We start from the raw sequence: 16,998 nt of genomic DNA, 5'->3' as shown, positions 1-16,998 counted from the left end.
CATAAAACACTAATTCACGTCTATAAGTACAGTAATATTTTTAGTTAATGTCTGTTTGTTATCATTTTACATACCTTTAGTTACAGAAGAGTTTCACTCAGAGACATCAGATGAGGCAGGGGAGTTAGGAGAGGGATCATCAGCTGACTCGTCCTCCATGCGTGGTGAGGCAGGAGAGGATGAGTTGCCGGATGTAGATGGCAGGGCAGATGCAGGGCTGCGTTGGTTTTTCTTTGAGAAAAACATAGTTATTGGAAGTTGCTCCCTTTCACGTTTCATCTCCTTCATCATGGTAGGGAGCAAACACAGCTTCCAACCCATTCTTCACTTTTAATGCCCTGTCCAGTGATGGGTCATACGACATTAGCAGAGAGATGGTATGCCTCATACTGCGAGTGATTTCCCCATGCTTTTCTAGTGTCTACGCCTGTGGTAAATCATTTCTACCAGATTCCTCTTCCTCTTTCTCTTCTTCATTGAGCAGTTCTTCCAATTCTTGTGTCGTCAGTTCTTCTCCTGCATTCCCCAGCAGTTCCTCCCGAACTTCATTTTCTTGCAGGTCAGAAAACCCTTCACCTCCGACAGTCCTCGAGAGATTTTTAATTCTTACAAGTTCAGCATCAACAGTTGGGAATCCTGCAAAGTCATTCACGACTGAAGGCCACAATTTCTTCCAACGGGAGTTGATGCAGCTAGCAGAGAGTTCCTCATGGCACTGTTGAATTAACATGATGCAGTTGGCTATGTTGAATTTCTTCCACCACATTTTGATGTTATCTCCTTCTTCTGTCTTGTCTAATCATAACAAAGCTTCGTGCCACGTATTTTGCCTTGAAAACAGCAATGATTCCCTGATCAAGTGGCTGAATGAGTGATGTGGTGTTCTTTGGTAGAAAAACTACCTCGATGTTAGGGAGTGCAAATTTAATTGATTCAGGGTGACCTGGGCAGTTATCTATTACCAGCAGCACTTTAAAGTCTATCCCCTTTGCCTTCAAGTATCTTTCAACCTCGGGAACAAAACAGTTATGGAACCAGTCACTGAACAATTCTGACGTCATCCACGCTTTCTTCTTGCTACGATAAAACACTGGCAGCTGATTTAATCCTTTCCCTTTAAGTGCACGTGGTTTTATAGCCCTATATAGCAGCATAGGCTTGATCATATGACCAGCTGCGTTCCCACAGAATAGCAGCAATACTCTGTCCTTCTGAGCTTTAAATCCAGGTGCCTGTCTCTCCTCTAGAGATATAAAAGTTCTGCTGGGCATTTTTTTCCACCACAGCCCAGTCTCATCGGCACTGAAAACTTGTTCCGGCAGATACCCTTTGTCCTTCACTAATTTTTCAAATTCTGCTGGATACGTTTCTGCTGCCACATGATCAGCAGAGGCTGATTTGCCAGTAATCCTGAGACTGTGGAGTGAGCATCTCTTCTTAAAGTTCTCAAACCAGCCTTTCCTAGCCATAAATGTGTGCTTCCCATCTCTCTCTCTCCATCACTGAAATGATTGTACAAATCCTTGGCCTTTTCTCTTATTGAATTTGTCAACAGGAATATGTCGGCGGTTCAAATCTTCAATCCATATGTTCAGCGCCTTTTCCATTTTAATCAGAGCATTATCACGAACATGTTGTGATACCTTTGCTGACGCTGATGCACAGCTAGCAACTGCATGTCTTATTTATTTATCACTTTTCTTAATGTAACGCACTGTCGATTCGTTCACTCCATACTCACGACTACATGCAGCGTAGCTCATGCCACTTCTTAGCTTGTCCAGTAACACAATTTTCTCTGCTAAGGTCATAACTTTTCTTGATCGTTTTGTCACTTTGGAGTTCTTACTGATTGTATTATTAGCCTTCAGTGAGGCTGGCTTATGTCCTGGGGCCATGTGGAAAGCAAGTGGGAGGCAAGTGGCTTGTATCACAGCGCGGTTACAAGTGCATCAAGCAGGTGAGGCAGACAGGCGTGGACTGAGGGATGCAGGGCAGAGGGACCGCGGGAAGGGGATAGAGGGTGGCGAGTTTACCACACTACAATTGGAAATGGCAGGAATTTCAAATTTTTTGTTTTCCGTATATTCAAGGATATTTTAGTTGAACTTATTAATGCTAAGAAAATCCGCAAGAGAGCAAAATCGTAAAAAAAAAATTTGCGAAACATACGGGATTACTGTATATATATATATGGAGCCTCTGTGGTACAGTGGTAGAGTGTGTGTTTCGTACAAGGGAGAACCAGGGTTCGAGTCCCACCAGGGTAATAAACTTTGGGAGTGTTCACCCGGCCATGCATTGCATTGGCGGACACAAGGGGTGATGTGGTTGAACCAGTGTCGCTTACTGTAAAGTATGCTTGCACTCAGTCGGTTTGTGCGGGCTGATTACACTTGGTTCACAGACTACACACGCATCCAAAGCCACTGCAACACTAAGGTTACACTTACAAGCACTACTCACCCTACATACAATCTCTACCAGACAGTCTAAGCCACTTGGTAGAGATACATTGGCTGTATCGTCCCGGCTTCAGTCGGGATAGGCCAGTCCTGAAGTGGATACTCAAACAGCTCATGATGATATGATGATAATATATTATATATATATACAGTAATCCCTCTAATATCCGAACGCCCAATATCCTAACATCCCCACTAACCAGACATAATCATCTATCTATCTATCTATCTATAGCCCGACGCCCTAATCCCGCAAAGGGTGGCCGCAGACAAAACGCCTCCAAGTCACTCTGTCACCCACCATTTGACTCCCCTCCCCCCAACTCACCCCCCCCTCCCTCATATACCTCTGAACTCCATCCCTCCAACTCATCCTCGGTCTACCCCTCCCTCTCCCTCCCTCCACCTCACCTACATACACCCTCTTAGTCAGTCTTTCATTCTCCATCCTCTCCACATGTCCAAACCACCTCAGTGTATTTCTCCTAATCTTTTCAACCACATCCACATCTACCCCACAACGTTCCTTCACTTCTTCATTCGTCAACCTGTCCCTCCACGTCACTCCACATGCTCCTCTCAAGTAACTCATTTCCACTGCTCTCACTCTTGACTTGTTCCCTTCTTGCAAGGTCCACGCCTCGCTTCCATACGTCAGGGTAGGGATCACAATACCATCATGCAGTGACTTCTTAACTTCCATACTCACCTCCCTATTTCTCATCACTGCTTTCAGTGTACCAACAACCTTCCTTCCCTGCTGTACCCTTTCATTTACTTCATCCCCCAAAGTTCCATCCTTACTCATCACACTACCCAAGTACTTGAATGCACTCACATTCTCCATATCCTCACCATCCAACCTCACTGCACACTCTGTGACTTCATTCCTCTCAAACACCATAATTTTACTTTTGTTTACATTAACTTTCAGCTTCCTCCTCCTACACACTGTCCCAAATTCATTCACCAAACCTTGCAACTCCCATTCATCTTCACTCAACAATACTGTATCATCAGCAAACAGCAACACCGGAAGCTTCCAAATCTCACCCTCATTCATTAGGGCCACCCCTACATCCACTGCCCTACCTTGAACCTCCTTTACAACCCCATCCATATATATATTAAACAGCCATGGAGACATTACACACCCCTGTTTCAGTCCCACATTGAGATCAAAGAACTCACTCAGCTCACCATCCACTCGCACCGTAGCCCTAGCTCCCTCATACATACTCTTCACAGCACTCAACAATTTCCCCTCCACTCCATATATTCTTAATACCTTCCACATACCTTGCCTATCTATTCTGTCATAAGCTTTCTCCAAGTCCATGAAGGCAGCATACACTTTCCTTCCCTTCTCTAGATACTTCTCCACTAATATTCCCAAAATGGGCCAAAAACCACAAAAAATTCGAAAAAAATCTGACTTTTTTCCCACCCGTAATTTGAAATTGCCGCCTGGCGCCGAACAGCTGTTACACCATGGTCCCTTCACCCCTTCCTTCCTCCCCCCTCACCCCTCCCCTGTCAGGGTTGCCATTTGGTATTTTTCATTACCAAGACTGGGCCAATTTGGTAATGAAAAATTCGTTTGGTAATGAATCAGAATAACGCATTACCAAGTGGATTTTTGACATGTATGAGGATACACAGGATGGAGATGGTGGATTGTTTGCTCTCTCTGATTAATCTGCTACCCTACATAGCGTGAAAATAATCAACATGGTGTTAATTATAAGGAGAGTGATTACATGTATTTCCACTTGTATATATAATTAGTGAAGAATAAATGCTAGCTTTATGAATTTGGTAATGAAAGTTAAGGAGATTGGTAATGTGGCTGTTGCGATCTGGCAACTCTGTTACCCCGCCATCATCAACAGTCACAGTCTAACTCCGATCGAGAGCAGATGCTCATAGCAGTGCAAGCCACAGGTGCTTGTTTTTTGTGAATAAACAGTGAATAAACTGCAATATCTCGCCACTAGAACACACAGGAATTTACAGTGTTGTGCAGTGTTAAGAAATTAGAATTTAGAGTGCAGAGGATTAACTGTGGACTGCAAACTGGCGGTTCAAACCAGTCCAGGAGCCAGGACTTTTAAGTACCCACAATGTTTTATATTGTATAAACTCTCCTCTAAAACCTCATTTTATGGTTCTTTTGCATTTATTTCAGTCTTTTATGTCCCTTATTGGTGTGATCTGGGTCTTAAATAGGTGCTACGCATGTCCAGAGGGAGTTGTATAGGTGTTTCTCTGAGTTAGGGTCCATAAGTACAAGTCCATAAGCTGGGGCCCAATATCCGGACAGGACCACTATCCGGACCTGCCTATGGCCCTATTACGTCGGATATTGGAGGGGTTACTGTATATATATATATATATTACTACATATACACACACACACACACACACATATATATATATATATATACAGTACATCCCCACAGTGTGCGAGTTCCGAGTACGTGATCCCCCTTGTACACAAGGACCTATTTTTTTATATTTTTAGTGTATTTTTTATTAGTACGCGAATTGAACTCCTTGTAAACGAGATGGGAGGTGAAGAGTGGCCCAAATCCGGGGTTACCCCGAGTACACGACATTGCCCCCCTCCAAGAAGCAATAATGGTTACTTACGCTCCGCCCACCTTATGACGCTGATGCTGCACACTCGTCACGTGATGCCCATATGCGCCGCTTGGAGGGTGGTGAGGTGGGAGTTCCAGCAGAAGAAACACATTTTCACAGAGGGTACACTCGCTGTTCCAGGTACATCCCCGTGTACTCTGAGGCTTTTTTTTCTGTGAGCCAAGATGTCTGCCCCTTCCTCCAGGAAGAAGAAGTGCATCACCCATGCCATGAAGACGCAAGTCATTAAGAAGAAGGAGAGTGGGATGGGTAATACAGCCATTGGCAAGGAACTAGACTTGGCAGAATTGTCCGTGCGAACTATATGGGCTAACAAGAAGGCCATAAAGAAGACTGTGAAAACACATGGGACGGTGGCACTGGACGGAAGAAGCAGGCTGACCAACCAGGCTATAGTTCTTATGGAACGGTACTTGGCTACATTTATCCTGAGAAAAGAGAAGAAAGGAATTCCACTGAACGGGCACTACATCAAGGACCAGGCCAAGATTTTCTACAAAGCTGCAACTCTGAAGCTTGCTCTTAAGAAACCATTTAAAGCCTCCGTGGGATGGCTTTGCCGCTTTCTGAAAAGGAAGGAGCTACGTCTCATTCGGCTCACGGGGGAGCGTGCATCAGCGGATGAAATGGCGGCCAGGGATTATCTGGCCATCCTAAAGGGGATAATCGACGAAGGCAGCTACAGCAGGGCCCAAAATTATAACATTGATGAAACAGCCCCATACTACAAGGCTATGCCGAAGTGTACTTATATTTGTATGTACCAGTGCCAGGCCCAGGGCAGAAAAATCGACAAGAGCAGGATAACAGTCATGTTTGCCATGAACTTATCAGGCTCACACAAGATGCGGCCTTTACCCCAGATGTTATAAGAATCTGTACTGCATGGATGACAGCAGCGTATAGTGGTACAGACACTCCAATGGTTGGATGACAAGCATCATCATTTCCGAGTGACTGTTGCAGCATTTCATCCCTGATGCCAAGGCATAATCCCGGGAACTTGGCATCCCCTTCAAGGTGCTGCTCATCCTTGATAATGCCCCAAGTCATCCAACCTGGCTAGCAGACCTTATTAAGGAATGCAAGATCGTTTTTCTGCCCCCAAGAACAACCTCTCTCATTCAACCACTAGACCAGGAGTTGATTGCAACGGTCAAGCAGCTATACCACCAACGCCTCTACGATCACCTCCACAGCAAGACTGACACCTGTGAGGAACTGCAGGCAATTCTTGACTTGAACACAGTTTGGAGTGATGTCATGGATGCCGGATGGTTTGGACTCGCCACCCGCTTCATCCTCACCATGCACAGCACCCGCACAACCAACTTCAACTCCTGAGAAGACTATTATGGCTTTTTGGCGGTCATTCAACCTCAAGGATGCCATCACTCTCTTGTTGTCCTCTTGGGCAGATAAAACCACTGCAAAAATAAACCATGCTTGGTGCCTCCTCGTACTGCACCTGTGTGAAATAGCACCGGGAAGCAGCTTCAGTCCCTGGCCGCTGCCGAGGCAGCCACCCTCACAAGTGCACAGGCTGTGCCCGAGTTTCAGGCCGTCTCACTGGAGGAGATCAGGGGTTTACATTCAGCAGCAGAGCAGGATCCCAGGAAATCGTACAGCGAGTGGACAAGGCCAACGCAGAGCAGGAAATCGCAGCAAAGCCAGCAACACAAGTGATGGAGAGTGAAGATTTGTCCATGATGGAGATCAGCAGGGTACTGTGTGCCCTTGATAAATTCAAGAAAGAATTCAAGGACATTGAACACTCTCAGTGATGAGTGGAGGAGGTGATGTCTTCACTGGACAAAACCTTCCGCTACTACACCAACAAGTACAACCAGGAAGTAAACAGACGCAAGCAAACACTCATCACCCATTACCTTCAGCTTGAACAAAGTGAGGAATCACTCCCTTCAACATCAGAAGAGCCATATCCTGAGGAGGATTAAGAGACTGATTCGATGTCTGAGGTGTCAGAAATAGATTTTGAAAGGTTTATGAATGAAGTGAGTGCATTAGCCAGCGCAAGTGTCGAAAGTTGTGAGGAAGGTGGTGCGTTGGGTGGCGTGGTGGGTGATGCAGGAGATGAACACTAGGTGCCTCATCCTGCCTCGGATCCTCTTCTTACCTCCATCACGCCTGTTGTCCTCTTGGGTAAAGGTAAGCAGCCATATTCTTGTTGGTTTAGTTAAGCTATATCCTTGTTGATTTACCTAGTAAAGCCATAATCTTGTTGGTTTACTTTATCTTAGGTAATAGGTCTTAGATAGCTTCCCTGTATAGTACATTACTTAGGTCTGAAAGGGGACTCAAGAGCTGCCCATGAAGGTGGGGTACCGCCAATATGTAATTTTTCCGATAAGTTTATGTATTCACAGTACGCGAATTCCTGGTACGCGACGTCCTCTGCCGCCCATATACTCGCATACTGTGGGGATGTACTGTATGTATATATATATATATATATATATATAGGTGGGGGCACTCACCATCCACTCGCTCGATGTAGTGCTGCTCTCGGGTGTCTATCCTTTCCTTTCCTTCCATCCTCTCCTGTCTTTCTTTCCTTCATTCTTTCCTCGTCCTTCTGCCTACAGGTGACTTTACACTACCTCTTCTGTCTTTCCTTCCTTCATTCTTTCCTCTTCCTTCTGCTTGTGAATGACTCAACACTGAGTGACAAGCCAAATTGTTTCCTGTACACCAGGAAACCATTTACTATGCCGGGTGGTAACCATACAACCAAATTTTAGCACCTGGTGGTTTAGTGGGTAATTATGGCGCTCCAATCGGATTGAGCCAGAGAAGGTTTACATCCAATGCGTGGTTGGGGCTTATATTCACGTAATGCCACTCAGGGATGAGTGAGGCTGGTCGCTCTCATCTTAAATGTCAGGAGCAACTTGCCTAGTCCCGGAATCCTATGCTCCTCATGGGGCAACATAGGACTGCAAGATGGATGGATGGATATATATATATATACATATACATATATATATATATATATATATATATATATATATATATATATACACATATATATATGTATATATACTGTATACTATATATACAGTAGGCTCGCACAGTGCGTGAGAGATTGGGCAGTCCACGACCTCGCGCACAGTGAATACATAATCTTGTGGGAAAAATTACATATGCACTGTATCCCCTCATACCTAAATATTTTGTGGCCCTTAAAGACATAATAAAGGTCAAATTTTTCACACAATGTACTACAGATATAGCTACAATGACAAAAATATGGGTAGTCACCTTAACAACAGTAGACAACCGGCCTGATGGACTTAAATAATAGGAGTTCCAAGGCAGGGCAACACTTACAGCGCCGCACCCCCTGCCGCACCAACACTTCCCTCCACAGACTCCTCTTGAGCACCTTCCCCAGGAGCCGCAAAGTCACTCACTTCGGCCATAAACTCCTCAAAGTCCAATGCTGACACTTCTGACAAAGCATCCTCTTCATCCTCAACAGGAACAGGAGCAGACGATGAAGCTGGATCCTTAATTTCAATAACCTGAGCCCGCTGTGTGTAACCTGTTATGAGCATCAGTCTTCTGTTTATTTCTTGCCTGTGCCTGCCTGTGTAGAAACAGAAGACTTTGTCGATACCAACCAGAACTTCCTCCGTTCTTAGGCTGCTCACTTCCTGTTCCTTCACCTCTTCCTTGAGCTTATTCACGGCAGCAAAGATCTTGCTTATTCTTGACATACACAGCTCTGTATTCCCCTCCATCACACTAGGCTGCTCAACCTGACTCTGCCTGGTGTCAGGCTCTGCGTCAGCCTTGTCTATCCGTTGCAACACTTCCTCGGGAGGCTGTTCCTCATTAGCAGCGCGCACTTCCTGTATGTCCGCCAATGTAACGTCCACGAAACCTGGTACAGCTTGTGCTGCTGTCAGTGTTGCTGCCTCAGCCTCAGCCAGTGGTTGAATGGCCGTCTCCTGGGTCATGCATAAGTGAGGCATGAGCATTCGCCACACATCGTTCACCGTTGCAGGTGTAATCTGGTGCCATACTTGTAGGAGAAAGTCAACTGCGTCCTTCACTGTAAAATGACGCCAAAATGCCTCAACAGTCATGGCACCTGTGGTGGGTCAAGATACAGCTGCTGGCGAAGATGGAACGAGAGCAGAAGCCTCAACGAGGTCTTCGTCATGATCTTCTTGTAGGGCAAGAAGCTCCTCTTGGGTGTCGGTTTTCCTGCGTAGGTAGTCGTACACTTGCTTAAGGTAGAAGTTCTTCACAGTGGCGATCAGTTCTTGATCCAGTGGCTGCACTAGTGACCCTGTCCAGGGCAGCAGAAACACAACAATACAATCCAAGTTCAGATCTTCTATGTATGGAGGGTGACCTGATGCATGTCCAGCACAATGAGCATCTTAAATGGAATGCCCAGTTCCCAACACTTGGCCCTGGCATCGGGGAAGCAGCGCCTCGTTAACCGGTCTGCCATAATGTTCCTGGTCATCCAACCATTTGCAAACTTGTACCAGTACACGCCACTTGCATCCATGTTCGTGAGGTTTTTGTAGCACCTTGGGTGTGAAGCTGTGTGTACAACAACTGGCCTCATCTTGTGGCTCCCAGACAGGTTTACAGAAAACATTACAGTCATCTTACACTTCTGGAGCTTGCGACCAGGGGCTAATTTCTGTCTTTTAGCGATGTAAGTTGATTTGGGCATGGCCTTGTAGCATAACAACGTTTCGTCGACATTGTAGATCTGGTCCTTGGTGTACTGTCCCTCTTCAAAAAGCGCTCTAAATATCGCAGGATAGTCTCTCGTGGCCAGCTTGTCGGCAGAGGCACGTTCACCAAACAGTTTGACGTGACGGACTTCCTTGAGCTACAGAAAGCGGTCCAGGCATCCAACCGATGCCTTGAAAGGTTTGTCCACATTTAACTTGTGAGATGCTGCCTTATAAAAGAGCTGGGCTTGGTTCCGAATAAATATGCCATTCAGTGGAACACTTTTCTTCTCCTTCCTCATTATGAAAGTGGCTAGACTGTTCCATTGGTATCAACGCACGATTTCCCACCCGCGAATGGCTGTCTAGGTCAGAGGCACCATACGTCTTCACTACAGCCCTTATGGCATCACGGTTCTTCCACACTGTTCTCACTGTTGATTCAGCCAGTCCCGGGGCTTTCCCGATGGCAGTGTTTCCTTGACCCTCCTCCTTCATCTTGATAATCTCTAACTTGGTGGCGTGCGTCAAAAGTTTCTTAACTCTTGGGGTTGGAGCCATGGTGCGGCAAAGTACAGGCCAGGATGGAGCAGCAAAAAAACTGCCACACATTGTACATGACAGGTTAGTTGCAGAGAGCGGATCCGCACTGTGCATGAGCCAGGATTGTTATGGTGCGCCCGCCGCCTTGTACCCCAAGCTGCGCAGTAGAATGCCTGGGAATTTCTGTGCATCAACATGACGACACGTGACGCGTTGTGTGAGGGATGGTCGCGTACTAATAGAAAATGGCATTTTTGAGCCACTCCTTGCCTCTACCTCACGTTCTGTGAGGTAAACTCGCGCATTCAAGGTTTTTTGTTATGATTTTTGGTCACTCACGCACAATGCGAATCGCGCACTGTGATGACATGCACTGTGCGAGCCTACTGTATGTATATATATCATCATCTAATCCTCTCTTGCCCCATGAGGAGCGTAGGAGCCTGGGGCTAGGCAAGTTGATCTTGACATTAAGACGAGATGAACCAGCCTCATTCATCTGAGTGGCAATACGTGAGCAATAAACGCCAATCACCCCTTGGATATGTAAACCTGCTCTGGCTCAATCATATGGGCACTGCCCAGGAAGATTTTGTCCTCAAGGGATATCGTGTATGGGGGGATACTGTCTGGGGGAATTTTGCCCTCAGGCGATACTGTGCAAGGGAGGTTATTGTCCTATAATCAAGCTTTGATCTTTCTGTCAGAAAATGTCTTCATTTTCTTGTCTTGATTTCGTAATTGCCTTCATGGGCCATTAGTGTAAAACAAGACACCCTATGCAGGTGGCTTACTTTTATCATCATCATCATCCAGACCTCCTTTCCCACCCTAGGGCAGGGTGAGAAATAGCAATGACCAGACAGCCCAAGCTGACCGATCTAATGAGCCACACTTCCATTCACTCATCATTCAAGGCCCCGGAATTCTGGCTCTATCTGATATGCCAAAGACACTCATTACATTCGGTAGCTTCACATAAACGTATCCAACAGAGTCAATCCAGAGCTGTCAGGTTAAAAAGGGGTGCCAAATCCCTGATCATACACTCTTTCTCACAACATTCATCCAGCCAGCTCATCTCGTCAGTCCCCTAGCCTCAACAACTTCCATACGTCTCATCCTCACACATTCATCCACCATATCCCTTCATCTTCTCCTTGGCCTACATCACCTCCTCCCTCCTTCAAATTCGCCCAGATATACCTCTGTCACCACTCTACTGTTATCCATTCTCTCCACAAGACCATACCCTCTCTTCAATTCTGGTGATCCAAACTTCCTCACTCCACATCTTTCACAAATCACATTATTTCACATCTTACTCACTCTGTACCCCACATACATTCCTCAACAGTCCCATCTCCACTGCTCTCATTTCTGACTTTTCATTTTCATGCCACACCATAGTCTCACATGCAAATGTTAAAGTTGGCAATAACACTTCTTCATGTAAGCCTCGTGTAGCTACAACACTCAAGCCTGTTTCTTTTTAAGGCCTTCATAGCACCAGCTACTTTCCTCCTTGTGTCACTCTACTTTCCACTTCTTTTGCACATTTTCCTTTCTTTCTATCATAGTACCCAGGTTTCAGAACTCTCTCACCAATTCCAGTCTCTCTCTGTTCACTGTAACATCACACTGAGAGTCACCTTCTCTCTCAATAACCACCACTTTACTCTATTCTATATTTACTCACAAGGTACAACGCTTACAGACTTCAGAAAAACTCTTCACTAGTCTACCAAGTTCTTGTCCAGTATTTGCAAGTAATACTGCATCATCAGCACAGAATAAATTTGAGGTATTCCATTCATCATCATTCATTACCAATGCCATCCCTCTCTCCATTACTCGTGTTTTTACTTCTCTCATCACCCCATCCATATATATATTGAACAACCACGGGGACATCACACAACCTTGTCGCACGCCAAACCGATCTGGAACCATTCACTTTGATGCCCACCTACCCTTACACATGCCTCACTATACCTTAAAAAACTTTTGACAGCACCTAGCACCTTACCATGTACACCATACATGTGCAAATCCTTCCACAATCCTTCTCATCTACTTTGTTGTATGCTTTTTCCAGCTCCATGAATGCCATAAACACCTTATAGTCCTTCTCACAAGTCTTCTCCACTACAGCATCTGTCTTGCTGCAAATATTTGATCCACACACCCTCTGCCCCTCCTAAGCAACCCTATTCATCACTTACTAGGACTTCTGATAATCTATCTTACTTTATGATAATTCTTCCATATACTTTCCCTACAACACTCAATAAACTTATGCCACAATAATTCTTGCACTCATTTCGCTCACCTTTATATTTGTACAGGGGTACAATCACAGCCTTTTTCCACTCTGCTGACACAGTTTCACTCATCCATGCCTTCTTACACATCTCCAACAAGTACTTCATTCCGCTCTCTCCACTACACTTAATCATCTCTGAAAACACCTCATCAACCCCAGCTGCTTTCCCATTTTTCAGCCGCTTTACAGCACTCTCCACCTGTGCAAGTGTCATGTTTCCTGGCACCGCATTCCTTCTCTGCATGCCCCCAAAACCTATCATGTTTACAGCCACACTGCCCTCTCTATTCCCATTCATCAAGCTTTCAAAACATTCTTTCCATCTGGTTCTTACTTCATCCTCATGGGTTAATAATCTACCACTTACAACCTTCACCTTTCACATTTATTTCTAATGTCACTTCTACATTTCTGCAACTCTTTTCAGAATAACCTCCTATCTTCAAAGTAATATGCATTAATTTTTCTTTCTAGATCATCATTTACCTCCTCCTTTTTCCTCTTCATTAGTCTCTTTACATGCTTCCTGCTCTCAGTATGTTCAGTTCTTATTTCAACTGAACCCCTGTCCTGTAACCACTCTAACCACTTCTTCCTCTTTTTTCGCCACTGTTAATAAAATGAGACTTCATCTGTTTGCATTTCTTTCCAAACAGAAACTAATATGTGTGTGTGCGTTCATCCACGTCCAGTTTGGAAACATCACCCTGTGATTACGAAATGCCCTAGTGGTGGCGTGTGGTGGAGCGAGGATGGGGAGTAGAATTATTATGGTATTGCACTTATTTTCTAGCGACTTCCAGCATTCTTTATGTTTCTACTTATTATTTTCTAGTTACTTACCATCTACTTACTTATTTCATTTACTGTTATTTCTTTGTTTGTACTTATTATCTACAGTACATCCTTGAAAAATGCGCATTTGAATTGTGTGATTCGCCAATTATGCAGGCACCGTCCCAAAAAAATCTCTATCTATCTATTGCCACATGCCTTAATCCCATAAGGGGTGGCCGCAAACAAATTGCCTCCATGTCACCCAATCCCCCCACCATTTCAATGCCCTGCTCCCAGCTCACACCCCCCTCTCTCATATACCTCTCCACTCCATCCCTCCATCTCATCCTTGGCCTACCCCTCCCTCTTCCCCCCTCCACCTCACTCACACACACTCTCCTTGTTAGTCACTCATTCTCCATCCTTTCCACATGACCAAACCACCTCAATGTGTTTCTTGTAACATTTCCTATCACATCCACATCCACATCACAACAATCCTTTGCTTCCTCATTTGTCAGTCTCTCTCTCTATAGGACTCCACATGCTCCTAAAATATATGCTCCCAAAAAATATGATTAAATAATTTTCATATTATGAGCGTATTTTTAAACTGTGCAGGCACGTCTGGGAAGACCGAGCCATTCCAACTACATTCCGTACTATACAAGGCAGATGAATGCATAAGGTGACCAGACAGTTCAGTATTTCATTTTGTTTGGATTATTCATAATTTTACTAATGTATCATAATTTCATAAAAGAAGGTCATGTTATAACTAATGTAAGAGTAATTTTCTAAAAGCAGGAAATTTAAGAAAATATGCACAAAAAGTGGGACATTTTAGTCACAATTAAAAAAGCGGGACAGACTTAAAAATAGCGGGACTGCCCCTCCTAAAAGCGTGACTCAGGTCACCTTATTCTAGGCATCCCGACTCCTGCTCAGTATTCAAACGCTCTCACATTGTTCGGGTCTACCAGGCATAATTCCCGTGTTATACATTGTGTTCACTGAATTGTGAATTCTCACAATGGCACTGCCACCTGCCAAGAAGAAGAAGATTAAGTTAGAAACTAAACTGAAGGTTACTGAGATGAAGAAACAAGAAATTGTGAAATCACTCGGGTGTTTGGCTTGGGTGAATCAACCATAAGGCTGATTTCAAAGAATGCTGATAAACTCAAGCTAGAAGCCAAGATTTTGAGGGATTTATGAGTGAAGTAGCCACCCAGCAAGAAAGTGAAAGGGTTTCTTTGGACAGAAGCGACAGCGATTGTGGCGACGATCAAAGCCTCGTGGGGCCCCAGTAGCCCCACCCCAGCCCCGCCAGCCCACGAATACAACATTTGACTTTTTTTTCTTTCTTACTGTGGTTAACTTTTTGTATCATGAATACAACATTTAACTTGTTTTTTTTTTTTTTTCTTATTTACTATGGTTAACATTTTGTAACAAATATACACGAATGCAACAACTGACTTTTTTTTTTTTTTTTCCCTTATTTACTATGGTTAACTTTTGTAACAAATATACAACTATACAATTCTTTAAAATGTGTCTGTGTGTATGAAAAGATGAGTAAAATGCAGAGAAAATGTGTCGACTGGGGAGGACGTTCCATATTCTATTTATTGCACTGTTTATAGTACTTGAATTATGCGCATTTTCAAAAATGTGGTGCGCACTGTCAACCATATCTGTGCATAACTGAAGGTCCAAGTGCACTTACTTATTTTCTGCTTACTTCACTTATCATCATTTCTTTGTTTCTACTTACCTAGATACAGTACTTCCCTTACTACACTTATCATGATTTCTTTCATTCTACATACTACTGTCTAGTTACATCACTTAGTTCACTAATCATTAGCTATGTCGTTGTTTCCACTTATTTTTATCTAGTTACTCCACTTATTATGTAGTAACCTCCACTATTAAACTTAGTCACTAGGTCACTATTAATCATTTACAGATTTCACTTTTCATTATGTCTTTGTTTCTACTTATCTCATACACATCTGGCATCACTTATAATTGGCAGAAGCAGTAGTCATAAAAGCAACAGGTTTGTGCAAGGTACAGTGGGTGTGGAATAAATATGAGATAGGCATGTTTCATTCATGACTTTCCATGATCACCCTCATATTTATGTTATTTTCTTGGATTCTGTTCACTCTTCACATCACTTGATCCAATGGAACAGAGTCAAGCCTTCTTTTCAGCTGTGGACACCATCAAAACCTCCCAGAATCAGCTCCAGAGGAGGTTGAAGGCCAAGAATCACCTGACACGTAGCTGGACAAACACTGAGCCCTCAGCACACATGCCAGCATATGCAATGAGCTCGCATGCATCATAAATCTCTACAAGAGCTTGAGGGTGATCACTCCCATTACCAGGAATTTTAATTGAATGTGGGTCTCTTAAGAGCAACGTTGCAATCAGGACAGCTTCCTTTACAGAGTTAGGTCACATATCATCGGTTAAACAGGTATACTGGTATGGTATGCAAGTGGTCACCATTACTGGTCACCAAGCCATTGGTCCAACAGCACTAGGGATCAAATCTTGGTCCTGGCAACTCTTGCCACTTGCCTTAGGTGTCCATCTACCATTTATGGGCTTGTGGTAAAAGGAGTAAATAGAGTAACAACTACGAGAGGTAACTATGGTAACCTAGATGATGCAGTGGACTTGTGTGTATAGAGAGTGGATGAATAACCAGTCACACACTCAAAGGCCTAAAGGCCTAAGTTACAGAGATGAGGCTAAGTATGATGGGGACTTCATTCTTGGGTTAGACTGGGCCATCATTACACTGCCCCCTTCACTGATGGGGGCAGGGAAGAGATTCAAAGGCTTCTGTATCTTACCCACAATGATCTCCTTATCCTTATTATTCCCATGACAACTGTTCTCCACTCAAGTAAGTAGTAAGAATGAGTGGTTACTCTGGCAGTGTATGATGACTGGGAGGGAGTGAAGGTCATGCAGAATATGTTTTACCCCTTCAGCCTGATGACATCACTATAACACATTATTCATGACATCTCGAGAAAATTTTATTTACTTTTGATAGGATTTGAAGATAGAGGGATTAGACATAACCTTCAAATAGCTCTTCATTTCTAGATATCATTACTAAGCTGAATAAAACTGTATCAGGGTAACAAGGATATCACACACTGAAAAATTGAGAAAGCCGTAGAAACACATATAAATACGAAAAACCTCACCTTATAATTTGCCTGACCCAATGAAAGCGTCCACTGAAGCAATTCACCTCGTATCGTTGAGGACAACAGTCCCCCCTTGTACCAGGCCAGTGGGATATGCTGCTTTCCAGACCCCCGATCTTTTCCCTGAGGAGGTTGGGAGACAATCGTATCCAAGGAATCTACAGACACAAAAGACCAAATGCTTAAACTTTACATCACAAAGAGAGGCTAGTCCCTAATTTTTTATGTCCTTAATTTTTCATGGTTATTAATGAACATCT

The 16,998-nt window shown here is 44.0% G+C and overlaps 1 protein-coding gene across 1 annotated transcript in view; it reads right to left on the bottom strand.

Annotated features, from left to right (window-relative positions):
- LOC145403746 (gem-associated protein 5-like) overlaps window positions 1-16,998 on the bottom strand; it is a 410,271-nt gene that overhangs the window by 307,503 nt on the left and 85,770 nt on the right. The window contains exon 7 of the mRNA XM_080275424.1: window positions 16,736-16,861. Coding sequence (XP_080131550.1) covers window positions 16,736-16,861 — 126 coding nt within the window. The remainder of the gene's footprint in view (window positions 1-16,735; window positions 16,862-16,998) is intronic.

The sequence above is a fragment of the Coenobita brevimanus genome, chromosome 61 (genome assembly GCF_032717465.1).
Source record: "Coenobita brevimanus isolate Jiangsu-jjx chromosome 61, ASM3271746v2, whole genome shotgun sequence".
Lineage (NCBI taxonomy): Eukaryota > Metazoa > Arthropoda > Malacostraca > Decapoda > Coenobitidae > Coenobita > Coenobita brevimanus.
The sequence above is the reverse complement of the archived record's forward strand: the minus strand, read 5'-3'. Positions and strand labels throughout refer to the sequence as shown.